The 14,586-nt window shown below is 35.3% G+C and overlaps 2 protein-coding genes and 2 long non-coding RNA genes across 4 annotated transcripts; 3 read left to right on the top strand and 1 right to left on the bottom strand.

Annotated features, from left to right (window-relative positions):
* The first annotated feature begins 7,223 nt into the window (after positions 1-7,223).
* LOC109184436 (putative disease resistance protein RGA1) lies at positions 7,224-8,478 on the top strand. Its single transcript, XM_019334438.1, has 2 exons — positions 7,224-8,352; positions 8,444-8,478. Exons 1-2 carry the CDS (start codon positions 7,224-7,226, stop codon positions 8,476-8,478), a joined length of 1,164 nt encoding a protein of 387 aa, XP_019189983.1.
* Positions 8,479-8,882: 404 nt separating this feature from the next.
* Positions 8,883-9,505, bottom strand: LOC109184479. The gene is made up of 3 exons (XR_002054783.1): positions 9,462-9,505; positions 9,039-9,179; positions 8,883-8,897 (listed from the first exon to the last, which is right to left on the bottom strand). It is a non-coding gene; the product is annotated as an uncharacterized LOC109184479 (long non-coding RNA).
* Positions 9,341-11,264, top strand: LOC109184482. Its single transcript, XR_002054785.1, has 3 exons — positions 9,341-10,092; positions 10,655-10,753; positions 10,884-11,264. It is a non-coding gene; the product is annotated as an uncharacterized LOC109184482 (long non-coding RNA).
* A 102-nt stretch (positions 11,265-11,366) lies between these two features.
* Positions 11,367-12,315, top strand: LOC109184435 (probable protein phosphatase 2C 27). The gene is made up of 2 exons (XM_019334437.1): positions 11,367-11,399; positions 11,513-12,315. The coding sequence occupies exons 1-2, from the start codon at positions 11,367-11,369 to the stop codon at positions 12,086-12,088; spliced, it is 609 nt and encodes a 202-aa protein (XP_019189982.1). The 3' UTR covers positions 12,089-12,315.
* Positions 12,316-14,586: the final 2,271 nt, after the last annotated feature.

Here is a 14,586-nt window from a genome sequence, read left to right as displayed (position 1 = left end):
TTGCAGTTTAGAAGACCAACGCAAAAAAAAAGAAAAAAAAAAAAGATTCAGCTTTAAAACAAGTTATAGAGAGAAAAAAATGTCGAAGGCAAGATTCAGAAGAATGTGGTGGAAAGCGAGGTCCTCTTCATCTGATGAAGACACATATACTGATTCTGAGAAACAATTGAAGGCCAGTAGATTAAAATATCCATGTATGTGCATGCTTGAAAGTACCATTTAGTATTTTTTGCTTTTATTGACCTAAACTTGATTTCCTGTAATTTAATTCTTATAAAAAAACCAATGTTCTTATATCTTTTGTTTTTAGAGTATGGATTATTTGTTCGATTCATTTTTTTTTAAAAATATATTGTGGGCTGTATTTTAAGTATTGAGTATCTGATGGTTTTTTTTTGTTTGTTTGTTTTTTTTTTTAATTTATTGTTCTCTTTGTGTTATGCACATTACTAACCATATCTAACTTAGGAAATAACTAAACTTATTAAACTTAATTATTTATAATTTCACCTTTAATATAAATATGTAGTTTTAGTATCCGAAATTATATATATATAATGTAAGAAAATCAGTTGAGACTTGGGAATACATAAGTATAATCTTAACAACTATAGCTTTAAAATCAGAACATTGATTCATTGGAGGATACACTCATCAACCCAATCAAACTCATGACCTACCAATAGAATTGACACGATAAGACAACGATATAATACAAAAATAACAAACCGTAACCAAGTTACACGTTCCAAGTTCCAACCTTATTCCACATTCCAACCTTACACCAATCCATCATTATAACAGTTCCAACCTTTACCTCCGAGACCACCCTATACACCAATCCAACCTTATCCCTCGGTCCCTCCAGAGCCATGCTCCTCGCCTACTTTTTTGCCAGCTTTTCATAAACATAATCATAATAGCACACGCAGCGCCATATCATAAGCGCACGCAGTGTAATATACCGCCAATCATTTTGAGCACGCAGCTTGTTACAGCCAATCTCATTTCGTTCATCACACATAGACATCAATATAATCTTCAAGACTCAACAATAGCATATTCAAAAGATAATCAAAGAAAAGTACACATATGTACCAGCTCACGACGATAAGTGACATCAAGATATTCATAAGATTCATAAGGAACATCATAGACTTTACTTGAATCCAACGAATTACAAAGTTGGACCACATGCATAATTCAAGACTCGCAAATCCTAATACGGTACTTAGGACATCGTTCTAGACTTACGGGATATCAAAGAAGACATTCACGTACACGGTGATGGACCAACGGAGGCCAACAAATCACCGCATGCCACGTACTAGCGGGTGGTATGGCGGGTGGACGACCACCCGCCGCCTCCCCCCTCCCCCCCGCCGGATTAACAAGTTCCAGCGGGCGGTACCACGGGTGGTCAACCACTCGTGGACCCCCCGTCGGTTCTACTACCCGTACCAGTGGGTAGCTTGGCGAGTGGTGAACCACCCGCTGGTACCGTACCCGTGAAGAACTTCCCGCTTCGGGAATTATGAAAAAAAACACAATTTTAAGTCCAAACACATCAAAACTCACATCAACAGTAATAGGGACTTGAATACATGGAATAACTCAAAGAATAGTATTAACAAACCCTAAATACAAGCTCTATCAAGGCATAATCACAAGATAATGCATTCAATCATTCAAGGATACCAATAAATCATAATATAGCAAAGTAAATAGGTTTTGTAAGACATGAGTTACCTTTTTAGCCTATTCAAACCTCTCACATCTTTCTTGGAGGTCCTCTTCCAGGTGATCTTCATTAAACCAGCAAAAACCCACCCAACAGTAGGGAAAACTTAGATAGAATCTATAACACCATAACATAGAACCATAAACTTCTATTACTTACCTTTCCTAAGCTTGGTGATAGGTAAAAGGTCCGATCTTGGTAGCCTTCAATGGTGGAAAAGATGAAGAACTCTTTGGATAGGTTTTGGGGAGGGGATTTTCGAGCAAGAGGGAGATGAGATGTAGCGCTGAGTTATTTTTCGTTTTCTGTAAGTGTAGGAGTAGGGATTTTAGGTTATAACTTGGGTCTCACGGTATACAACTGATTTGGTTACAAGTGGGCCCCTTTATTTTATTTTAGAAGGCTAACAGACTTTATTTTAGATAAAAGGTATTAGGTCCAAAATTGATAAATCAAGGTCCAACCCATTGACCATATTAATTAATTAAGGGATTTGGATCAAATTTGATTCCCTTAGCTATATTTAATGGAATCTATCCAATGAATGGTGCGGTAAATAAGAATTAATTAAACCATTAATTCAGATTTTAAAGGATAAATTTACGGGGTGTCACACCTATCTATGCTAAGTATGGAGCTCAAGTCTAATTTTGCAATGGTGTGCTGAGGTTTATTGGGAAGCAGGAACGAGAAAGTATGGAATGCCATCCCTTTTGCCAGTGATCAGGTGGCCACTAGAGCTTTGAATTTCGAGCAAATTGGAAGGCAGCTTGTGAACTTCCAGTGTTAGCTGTTGGTTCTCATCAATGTCCAGCAAGGTGGACGACACCGAGTCTTGACCGTTTGAAGCTCAACACGGACGTCTCCTTGGACCAACGCAATAACGTTATGGGATTGGGTTGGGTCTTAAGAGACGATGGTGGAAGATTTTTGGCAGCTAAGGGTGTATGTATGATGGGCAATTACACGGTCAAAGAGGCGGAAGCGGTTTGTGTTCGTGAAGCCCTTTCATGGCTAAAGGAAACGGGTTTGGGTGATGTTGATCTTGAGACAGACTCTCAATTAGTTTTTTATGCTTTACGTTCAGTATCTTTTTCTTCAGCTTTTGGTTACATTATTATGATGTTAAAGAAGTTGCTTCATCCATTCATGGAGTGGACTTCTGTTTTGCTAAGCGATCTGAGAATCGTGCTGTCCACACTGTTGCTCAGGAAGCCGTTTCTGTGTCAGGTTGCGGGGAGTGGTTTGATGACCCTCCTCATTATCTTATTGATTGTCTACTTTCTGATCTAATGAATTAATTATTTATTCTAAAAAAAAAAAAATTTTACCAAAGTGTTAATTTGTTTACATGTACAAAAACGGTTAATTGCAATTACACAATGTGTCAACTGTAGGCATCATCCAATTACTAAAAATAAAATTTAATATATTATTGAAAACCTAAATTAAAATATTGAATTAAAAAACTGGCCACTTATAAAATAAGGAAAATTCCATTCATTTTTTTTTTCAAATTCTACCCCCAACTTTTATTCTCTTTCAGACAATTTTAATGTTGACTTTTTCATTGGTACCCACATAATTTTTTTTGGTGAGGATTGGTATCCACATAATGAGGATAACTAATCATAAATTATTACATTAAAGAATAAAAGTTAGAGACTAAAAATAGAGAGTAAAATTCATAAAATAATTAGACCTATTTTTCACCAATCAAAATTTATACACCTACGCGCAAACCTTTATCATGTACTCATGTAGGCTTATGAATGATATATGGTACCAACACAGCGACACCAACCTTATCGATCTATCTCAGTAAGAGTAAAATTGGGAGAAAAAAAAATAGTGTTTGTAATAAGACAAATCTATGAAAAATAATAGTAATTTCAGTTCCTAATTATTAACGTAAGCATTATTAGTTAATTCACTTTTTTTCATAAAGTGGTGATTTTGATCCATCATCAATGAAAACAATTAAAATCAAATATGTCACCAATGCATTGCAAATACAAGGATAAAATTATAATTTGCAATTATAATAATAATTCGGAAACTAGCTTGTAATGAGAAGCGAGAGAAGAGAGGGACTAAAAAAATAAAGAATATGAAAAAGTCTTCCAACTAAAAATTTAAAAAAGATATTTTTCGCTAAATTAAACATTTTTCCGTTAACATGAATACATATTTTCCTTTGATTTTATTTTCTTTGGATATACAAACATTATAAAATTCAAAAAATAACTTCTAGAAATCTTTTTTTCGAATTTTCAAAAATAGACCCTAAACTAATAAGCAATATAATTGCTACACTTTGCTTCATAACTAACAAGCAATATAATTGTATATACTAAAAATTTTGATAAATCGACCCGTTAATTCATTTGAACAAAGTTTCAAAATAAATGAAGAAGAGAACCAATAAAATTGGGAAGCAAAGTCCACATAAATTCCCCAACTACCAAAGATAAGTAATCAATGTGAAGTTAGCTGTACAGTGTCCACAAGATATATAGTGAAGACAAAAATAAATTTTCAGTACATAAAAAATAAATGTTGAATGTATTAAAAAATAAACAACTGGTCATATTCTTTATAAGTGTTGCGTGTATATATATATATATATATATATATATATATATATATATATATATATTATAAGTACATTTTTCTTTATAAGTAACAATCAATTTATCATGATTAGTATTACATTTTGTCTCATAAGTAATAATCAATTAATTTATTCCTTATCAGTATTATATTTTTTTTCTTATTATTAATTATCTAACACTTAAATATTACATTTTGATTTAAAAGTATTACATATTTTCTTTAAAATATTACATTTTTCTTGTGTTACATTTTGCCTCATAACTAACAATCAATTTAATCCTAATTAGTATTACACTTTTCATCATAAGCATTACTTTTGTATTCATGAGATGGTCTCAAAATACTATGAACCATTATTTCAACAAACAATTACACCAACATTCTTTAGTTCCCGTTAGGGGTCTAACTTTATTCAATTGTTATACTATGGACCCGGGTCCACCTTGCAAAGTGGATCCAAGTCCAAAACGACTCAGCTTTGCGCTTCTGGAATAACGGTGCTTCTAGTGGCAACGTTTCCTTAGCGATATTTTTTGTGTGTGTGAATATAGAGTTCAAAAATTGTGAAAATAGAGTTCAAAAATTGTGAAAATAGAGTTCAAAAATTGTGAATATAGAGTTCAAAAATTGTGAATATAGAGGAATGAATTCTAAACACAAATGTCAAGTTAACGACATGGAAGCAATTTTTTTGTTTAAAAAAATTCAGACGGTATCGTTTTGAAGCAAAACGATGCTGTTTTGGACCCAAGTCCACCTTGCAATGTGAATCCAGGTCCACAGTATTATTTGTCAACTTTATTGGCTTTTATTATATTTTTATTTAGATTAGATTAGATTAGATTTAGATTATAAATCATAGGAGTGTTGGAGTAAATTTAATCTTTGTCGGGTTGATACTCTAGATATCGCCCTACAGTTCAACAATTTTGTGCACATGTGAAAATTATGAACCCAAGAGGATTCTCCAACTACCAAAGAGAAGACATCAATGCCTGATTAGGTGTAAGGTGTCCACAAGACAATGACCTATGAGGGAGACTTAATTACAACATGAAAAAAATATACTACATTTTCAATTCATTAAAACTTTCTGTAAAGCATTATTGAGTTTAAACTTGAAAACAGCGGTGAAGTGGCTAAAGTATAATTTAATAGTATTTTCACACGTGTAGTGTTGCACAGAATGGATTTGTTATAATATTTTAAGAATATTTGGATCGATATACAATTATATAAATTATAACAATGAACATTATATAGTGCAATTGATGAAATGAGTTTGATCGATTATATTTTCTTATGTTATTTTTGTTTGAATTTGAGCAAATAATTGTCAATTACCGGTGTATAAACAAAATAAATTTTTGAAATGGAATAGTCCATCAACTTATTATTATTCTTAATTTGACTCATTGCAAAATATTTTTTACCCTTATAATTATGTGCATTTTGTTTTATTATTATATTATTATTAAATTAATGTACATAAAAAGGAATTCATGATTTTTTTTTTTTTTTGTAATAACAATTTATAAGAGAAACAATTTAAAAATAACTATCTACATTGATACTCATTTTTACTATGGGAATATGGGATATTACTTTTATCACAAGTTAAAAATACTCAATTTAATCATATAAAAAAATACTCTTTAATACCTCTGATTTCTTTTTTTCCAAAAAAAAAAAAAAAAAAACTCTGATTTCTTCCGGAGAGGGTACAAGTGTACAACCATAGAGTTGTTGGATGATGCATGCAGAGATATAAGAGAAGTAATAGCTTATACCTACCATTACCATTTACCAATCAATCATCAATGAAAGAGGTCCACCATAATGTGTATATAGCTGTAAAGTGTACGTCCACATGGGAAATGGGACACTACTACAACATGCATAAACAACAACATTAAATAAATTACATTTTCTTTTTTACTTTATATTATAAAAGTCATGTACGAAATTACAACAACAGTATATATTACACATTAAATAAATTACATTTTCTTTTTTACTTTAAATTACATCTTGTACGAAATGTAATGATGTAAGCATAGGAATGATATATGGTAGCAAGTTAGCAACACACAGACACAACCAAACCCAAACCAATCTAAAAGTCATTCAGTCTCCACTGCTACAGATCGAGTACAGAGTGAACTAACCATGGCCGACGCTATCATCTCCATTGTTGTGGATCAGCTGTCCATCATCATCAAGGACCAAATCCAGGAGCTAAGAGCAACGTTGGGTGTGGAGAAGGAGATCAAACACCTCTCATCAAAGCTCAAGAAAATCAAGGCAGTGTTGGTCGATGCAGAGAGGAGAAGCTTCATGGAAGAGAGCGTCAAGCTGTGGGTGGAAGAGATGAAAGCCTTCTGCTATGATGTGGAAGATGTTCTTGACGAGTGGAGCACCAGAAGTCGCAGACAACAGATGGAGAGGTCGTCCCAGGTTGCAGCAGCTCCAACTGCAGGAAGCTGTAGCTCTTTCCTGCCTTCTTGTTTCCATTTCAAAAGGATTGTTATGCATCGAGACATCGCCAACAAAATAAAGGAACTTGATTCCAGACTTGATCGGATTACGAGAGAGAAAGATCAGTTCAAATTTGATCAAGCATCTGTAGCGCGCACACACACTTGTGATCAAGAATGGAAGCCAGTGCCCACTACTGCATATGTGGATGCATCAGTGATTCAAGGTCGGGAATCCGATGCCAGTGCTTTAATAAGCAAGTTGCTTCAAGGTCCCCCTGGCCCTCTCGTCATTTCCATAGTCGGCGCGGGAGGGATAGGGAAAACTGAAAGAAATTGGTAAGCAAATTGCTCAAAAGTGTAAAGGACTGCCACTTGCTGTTAAGGTCATGGGAAGCCTGCTACAAAGCAAACATACTGAGAAGGAATGGCAATATGTTTTATCTAACCTGGATGATAAATTTTGGAAGATGGAGAAAATGGAAACAGATCTCTTTCCTCATTTGTATCTAAGTTATCATGATCTAACTCCACAGATGAAGCGATGTTTCTCATATTGTGCTGTCTTTCCCAAGGATTATGAAATAGACGTAGATAGCCTCATTAGAATTTGGATGGCACAAGGTTATCTCACAACAGCAAATAGCAGCAGTGATCATAATCAGATGGAACAAAAAGGCCGGGAGGTTTTTGGGAATTTAGCAATGCGGTCTTTGTTCCAAGATTTTGAGAAAGATTACGAGGATTCCAACATCATTATATCTTGCAAAATGCATGACATAGTGCATGATTTTGCGGAGTTTCTTACCAAAAATGAATGCTACAGTGTTGATCGGCAAGAGGATAAGGTGAAGATTGAAAATTTACGGCACCTATCATGGCAGAAAATTGAAAGGCCTACGGATCTTGATTCCATTTGTGATGCCTTTGGAAAACTTCGCAGCTTTTTTGCTGAAGACCTTTCTCCAGAACAACTTACTCCAAAAATGTTCAATGGTCTAAAATGTGTAAGAGTATTGAGATTGTGTGGCTGTAAGTTGCAGAAACTCCCAAAAGAAATTGGAGATTTGCTTCAACTGAGATACATTGATTTGAGTTGTAGCAACATAGAGGAGTTACCTGATTCAATTTGCTCTTTGGATAACTTGCAAACTCTAAGACTTCGAAGATGTGAGTATTTTTCTAGACTTCCGGAAGGGATTGGAAATTTGCGTCACCTAAGCAAGATTTATTTAAGTTGGAGCAAAGTTGAGGAGTTACCTGATTCAATTTGCTCTTTGGATAACTTGGAAATTCTAAACCTTAAAGGATGTGTGTATCTCTCTAGTCTTCCTGAAGGGATTGAAAATTTGCGTCACCTAAGAAAGATTTATTTAAGTGAGAGCAAAGTTGAGGAGTTACCCGATTCAATTTGCTCTTTGGATAACTTGGAAATTCTAGACCTTAGAGGATGTGATTGTCTCTCTAGTCTTCCTGAAGAAATTGGAAATTTGCGTCACCTAAGGAAGATTGATATAAGTAGGAGCAAAGTTGAGGAGTTACCTGATTCAATTTGCTCTTTAGATAACTTGGAAATTCTAAACCTTTCAAGTTGTGAGTGTCTTTCTAGACTTCCTAAAGGGATTGGAAATTTGTGTCACCTAAGCGAGATTGATTTAAGACGCAGCAAGGTTGAAGAGTTACCTGATTCAATTTGCTCTTTGGATAACTTGAAAGTTCTAAAGCTTAAAGGATGTGAGTGTCTTTTTAGACTTCCTGAAGGGATTGGAAATTTGCGTCACCTAAGAAAGATTAATTTAGGTTGGAGCAACATAGAGGAGTTACCCGATTCAATTTGCTCTTTGGATAACTTGGAAATTCTAGACCTTAGACGATGTTATTGTCTCTCTAGTCTTCCTGAAGGAATTGGAAATTTGCGTCACCTAAGGAAGATTGATATAAGTAGGAGCAAAGTTGAGGAGTTACCTGATTCAATTTGCTCTTTGGATAACTTGGAAATTCTAGACCTTGATGAATGTGAGTGTCTTTTTAGACTTCCTGAAGGGATTGGAAATTTGCGTCACCTGAGCGAGATTAATTTAAGTGGGAGCAAAGTTGAGGAGTTACCTGATTCAATTTGCTCTTTGGATAACTTGGAAATTCTAGATCTTAGAAGATGTTATTGTCTCTCTAGTCTTCCGGAAGGAATTGGAAATTTGCGTCACCTAAGGAAGATTGATATATGTTGGAGCAAAGTTGAGGAGTTACCTGATTCAATTTGCTCTTTGGATAACTTGGAAATTCTAGACCTTGAAGGATGTAAGTGTCTTTCTAGACTTCCTGAAGGGATTGGAAATTTGTGTCACCTGAGCACGATTTATTTAAGATACAACAAAGTTGAGGAGTTACCTGATTCAATTTGCTCTTTGGATAACTTGGAAATTCTAGACCTTGATGGATGTGAGTGTCTTTTTAGACTTTCTGAAGGGATTGGAAATTTGCGTCACCTGAGACAGATTTATTTAAGACGCAGCAAGGTTAAGGAGTTACCTGATTCAATTTGCTCTTTGGATAACTTGGAAATTCTAGACCTTAAAGGATGTGAGTGTCTTTCTAGACTTCCTGAAAGGATTGGAAATTTGCGTCACCTAAGCGAGATTGATTTAAGTCATAGCAAAGTTGAGGAGTTACCTGATTCAATTTGCTCTTTGGATAACTTGAAAAGTCTATACCTTGAAAGATGTGAATATCTTTCTAGACTTCCTGAAGGGATTGGAAATTTGCATAAGTTAAGATTGATTGATTTAAGAGGGTGCAAAGTAGAAGTGTTGCCTGATTCAATTTACTCTTTGAAGGACTTGATAATTGAACGATGAGACCTGAATTGAAGATTTGAAAATTGGGAAATCAGTAAACTAGAGGATCAGATTATTGTGTAGAGTGGGGATGATGCATGCCTACCTCGTCAAGGCTGAAGGTATGTTGAAGGCAATAACTCATCTGCAGCTTTGTTTGTACGTAGTTGAAGTGTTTGAGTGAGTAACTCCAAGGGGATAGATAGATGGGGAAGTTGAAGTAATTAAGTAACAGCAAGGGAAGGGGAGGTGTGAATTACCATTGAATTGAAGAATCCAATCCAATCTTCTAAAAGCTGTAGTATTACATACAACTCACTCACTCCATCTTTGTTTGAGGAGGCGGCAAAGACCACTGCCACTAAAGGCACCGGCGGTGCTGCTGCTACTTCATGCCCAGATATGATCGATGCAAACTTCCACTGTATGAATCATTATATTGTTTCCTGTACACATTCATTTCTTCATCATTAAGTTTATGCACTTCACTCATTTCTCTCACTTCTGCTCTGCATTCATGAATCTTGTTTATTGTATAATTATATATTTATATATATATTTTTAAAACAATTATATATTTATATAAATCATTTACAAATATTATATGCGCAAACTCCTTGTTGAGGCCCTGCAAAACAGAGAAATAATGGTCAAATTTGTTTTATATTTGCAATACTGTAGGAGCTAACACAGAGAAGAATAGGTTTACTGTAGCATTTGAAATAATTTATTGCAAGTTTGCCATATTTTTTCATCCTCTGTTTATTAACATTTTAAATGGTTTTATAGAATAATATTATTCTTCTTTTTCAAATGACATCCAAACCATCACTCAATTGAAGTACGTGTGTAGCTTACACACACAATATTCTAAGCTGTTGCATTACACAACATATATTCTCATCTCATCTTTTACCAAACTTAATTGCTGTGTGTAGCTTTTGTATCATCTAGCTTCTAACAACGTTTCTATTTTATTTATATAGATATGGCTGCAGCTTAAATGAAATAGAGGGACTAAATCACAAGCTGGCATGTCTCAAAAACATAAGGGCAACACCGCGTAATGAAGTCCCTTGCAATTGGTGGATACTCATTCTGAGCCAATACCTTTTTGATAATATGATAGACTACATGAAGTTATTGCTTGTATAGGTAAGTAAGCCTGTATTTCTTCATCAAGGGCTAATTTTTTCAATTCATCTCGTTTTCAAGGATTTCGGTGTTGACACCAAGGAGATAGAAGGAAAGCCGAGCTTTCTACCTGTATTGGCAGATGACGATGAGTTCCTAATTAATCATGGGGTGTGATGGCCTTTGGGATGTGATGAGTAGCCAGTGTGCTGTGACAATTGCCAGGAAGGAATTGATGATGCACAATGACCCCGAGAGGTGTTCAAGAGAGCTAGTTAGGGAAGCCCTCAAGCGCAACACTTGTGACAACTTGACAGTAATCGTGGTTTGTTTCTCCCCCGATCCTCCGCCTCAGATAGAAACGCCTCAAACACGAGTCAGGCAGAGCGCATCAACGGAAAGATCCAATCTTCTAAAAGGCGTATTAGAAAGCAACTCATGACAAACGGCACTTTGGAAAAAGCAGAAGAAAGCCAGCAAAGGCCACTGTCACGAAACACACATCAGATCCCCAATTAATGGAGGAGTTTTCACCCCCTAGGAGGCGCCCGCGCTGCTTCTGCCATGATGCAAAGTCTGAACATGTTAAATGGTGTGGTAGGTTTGTCTCCTATTATTACTCCATAGACTATCTTCTGATGACCTGGCAATTAGAAGTCCGTTGCACTTTTCATTTTTCTATCAGGAAAATTTATGCAGAATTGTAATAGTATACTACTCGTTACAGAAAATTGATAATTGCGAATGCTGGGGATTGTCGTGCTGTTTTGGGGAAACGAGGGAGAGCCATTGAGCTATCCAAGGATCATAAACCAGATAGCAAGTCTGAGAGACACAGGATTGAAAAACTCGGAGGTGTCATCTATAATGGATACTTAAACGGCCAACTATCTGTAGCACGGGCCTTGGGAGACTGGCATATGAAGGCTCCAAAGGGCTCCGCCTGCCCCTTGAGTGCAGAGCCGGAGTTGCAAGAGATTATATTAACAGATGACGATGAGTTCCTAATCATGGGGTGCGATGGTCTTTGGGATGTGATGAGTAGCCAGTGTGCTGTGACAATGGCCAGGAAGGAATTGATGATGCACAACGACCCCGAGAGGTGTTCAAGAGAGCTAGTTAGAGAAGCCCTCAAGCGCAACACTTGTGACAACTTGACAGTAATCGTGGTTTGTTTCTCCCCCGATCCTCCGCCTCAGATAGAAACGCCTCAAACACGAGTCAGGCAGAGCGCATCAACGGAAAGATCCAATCTTCTAAAAGGCGTATTAGAAAGCAACTCATGACAGAACTTTGGAAAAAGCGGAAGAAAGCCAGCAAAGACCACTGCTATGGAACATAGATCAGATCCCCGATCAATGGAGGTTTTCACCCCCTATGAGGCACCCGCGGTGCTGCTGCCATGATGCAAAGTTCCACTGTATGATTGTTTGAGTAGCTTCCTGTATTGGGATTTCTTGTATCTATTGAATCAATTTGCTATTTTTCTTCTTTATGTACAGATTCATAAACATATGATTTCTAGTAGATTGTAAATTGTAACTTGAGAGGTAATCTTCAGTAGGATCTTATTTGATAATTTAAAATTTTAAAATATTTGTTCTTGGGAGTTTAAACAAAATAGTACTTTGCCTACATTTTCACATTTCATTTCCATGTTATTTAAGGTCCACTGATACTCTATAAAAGATAAATTTTAGCAGAGGTTGAATAGCATGGTCTACTGATTAGAGCTATCGAAATGGGCCGGTGGGGCGGGCTAAAAAGCCCGGCAAAATACGGGCTTAAAAGAGCTCGGTCTGCCCCGCCTCGCCTTAGGTGCGAGCTTTGGCAAGGGTCTGCCAAATTTGAAAAGTTTTAAATTGAAATAAAAATTAATATAAAAAAGTTAATAAGCGTATACTAAAATAATTTGAATAGTTTAAACATATATTAATGCATTTGTAAATTGTTAAACACAATAATAATATCTACAAATCTATTAACAACAATAATTTGGTCTACTGATGCTATTTAAGGTCACACTTCATGCTACAAATCTATCTTTTATGATAATAAATAGTTTGAAGCGGCCACACTTCATGCTCACAGAGGCTAATCTTTTATATCATGCACGGCATCTTGCATTTTTTCAAAAGATCAGTTAAGAGTAAAAAACTCATCCCTACAACAATGCATAGTCAAGCCTATGTGTCTTCACTTGCCATTATAAACACTTGTTTATATGATATGGCCAGTGTAGTAGCGCTGCCATAATTTACTAAACTGGTGACATCGGTTTTTGGCCAAATCGGAATCTAAATAATTAAATTCCTCAGCCAATCAATTTCTTGCATGTCAAAGCCAACATAAGAAATTCAGATGCCGTTGTTGAAAAGACAACTTTGCTTTTAGAAACCCATAAAACAACACATCCTCCAAGCAGAAATATTCATCTACTAATTGAGGAACAAGTTTCATGATTAGACATTCAACTGGCATTAGAATATCTTTTCCAGGATGGAAATTTCTATTAAATATACTAAACCATAATTAATGGTTTTATTCAAGTATATCAAAATTTCTTTTAATCTCATCCACTTAGCCAACTGAACATGATAATAGATAGAATTTTAATATTCTATTAATGAACGGGTGAAATAAAATATTTAATTGATTATACTGGAACCCCTTTTATAGGTTCCTAGTCAATAAATATTTATTTCCTGTTGATTCTATAACCAAGAATTTTCAATCACCATGTATAAATAATTAACCGTTAGTGATTTTCCCTAAAATCAAAATTCAACCTCCTCCATTTGAGACATCATCAACTTTGGAGAATAAACCTCCTCCATTCAGAGAACATCAACTTTGGAAAATAAATCATTTTGATTTTAAGCTTTTAACTTTTCATGTTTTTTCTAAACTGAAGAATCATACTAACTTAAATCATAATCCATGATTTAAATTTGAAATTCTTTTCACTGCTAATTAGCATACTAGATAAACTAGTAAACTTTTTGGCTTTAAGAATTTTAACACATTTTCAATATGAGTGAAATTACACCGTGAGACTTGAAATCAAAAAGTAATGTATTTTTACTTGTTCTCTAAGTTATGCACCAGTTACGTTCATTAATTAGACTTGATTAAGCAAATATAAATAATGAGACGGAAAGCATAAAATAAAGTAAAAACTCAGAAGAATTGTTACGCAGTTCGGAGCTCCTTCTCCTACGTCTGCGGGGCACTCCACGTCTGCCCAATCCACTATAGATGTTCACCAAAAGGAGTATTACAAGAGGTAATTACATATGGCCTCCAGCCTTTACCACTACCACTCTTTCTAACACCTATCCAGGACTGACACACGAATGCCTGAACAATCTTCACAAGATGCTTCAGCAGTACCACGTACAGGTCATGTATTGCAGATTAAATATTCTTAACAATTAAATAACATAGCAGATTAAATCAGGAAGCTTTGTAATAAAAATGTGCACTCAGAATTGTGATCTCCAAATCAGCAATCTTCTTCTTTCGAACAGCTTCCTTTTATAGTAGTGTGTATGAAATACCATGATCCTTAAAGTCAGCATCTCACTCCTTCAATTATTCCAGGCCACACGTTTTTGTTAGAAGCCTTTATTTGTGCACTGCTGATGACTCTTCTTTTCATTTGACAATTCATATCATCCACTCAATTACTTTGATAGATATCAAGTGATCCAAATAAGAATTAACACTAACACTACTTAATTAAAACTAACAGCAATTATACTAAATAAAATAGCCAATAAGG

This window comes from Ipomoea nil, unplaced genomic scaffold, assembly GCF_001879475.1.
Source record: "Ipomoea nil cultivar Tokyo-kokei standard unplaced genomic scaffold, Asagao_1.1 scaffold1262, whole genome shotgun sequence".
NCBI classification, from domain to species: domain Eukaryota; kingdom Viridiplantae; phylum Streptophyta; class Magnoliopsida; order Solanales; family Convolvulaceae; genus Ipomoea; species Ipomoea nil.
This window is presented reverse-complemented; position numbering and strand designations above follow the sequence as displayed.

Excerpts from the sequence above, each read along its gene's own strand:
- LOC109184435 (XM_019334437.1), top strand. The coding sequence starts at position 11,367 with ATGATGCAAAGTCTGAACATGTTAAATGGTGTG. Across the intron at positions 11,400-11,512 it reads TGAACATGTTAAATGGTGTG|TATACTACTCGTTACAGAAA; the intron begins GTAGGTTTGTCT and ends GAATTGTAATAG.
- LOC109184436 (XM_019334438.1), top strand. The coding sequence starts at position 7,224 with ATGGGAAGCCTGCTACAAAGCAAACATACTGAGAAGGAATGGCAATAT. Across the intron at positions 8,353-8,443 it reads CCTAAGGAAGATTGATATAA|ACTTCCTAAAGGGATTGGAA; the intron begins GTAGGAGCAAAG and ends GTGTCTTTCTAG.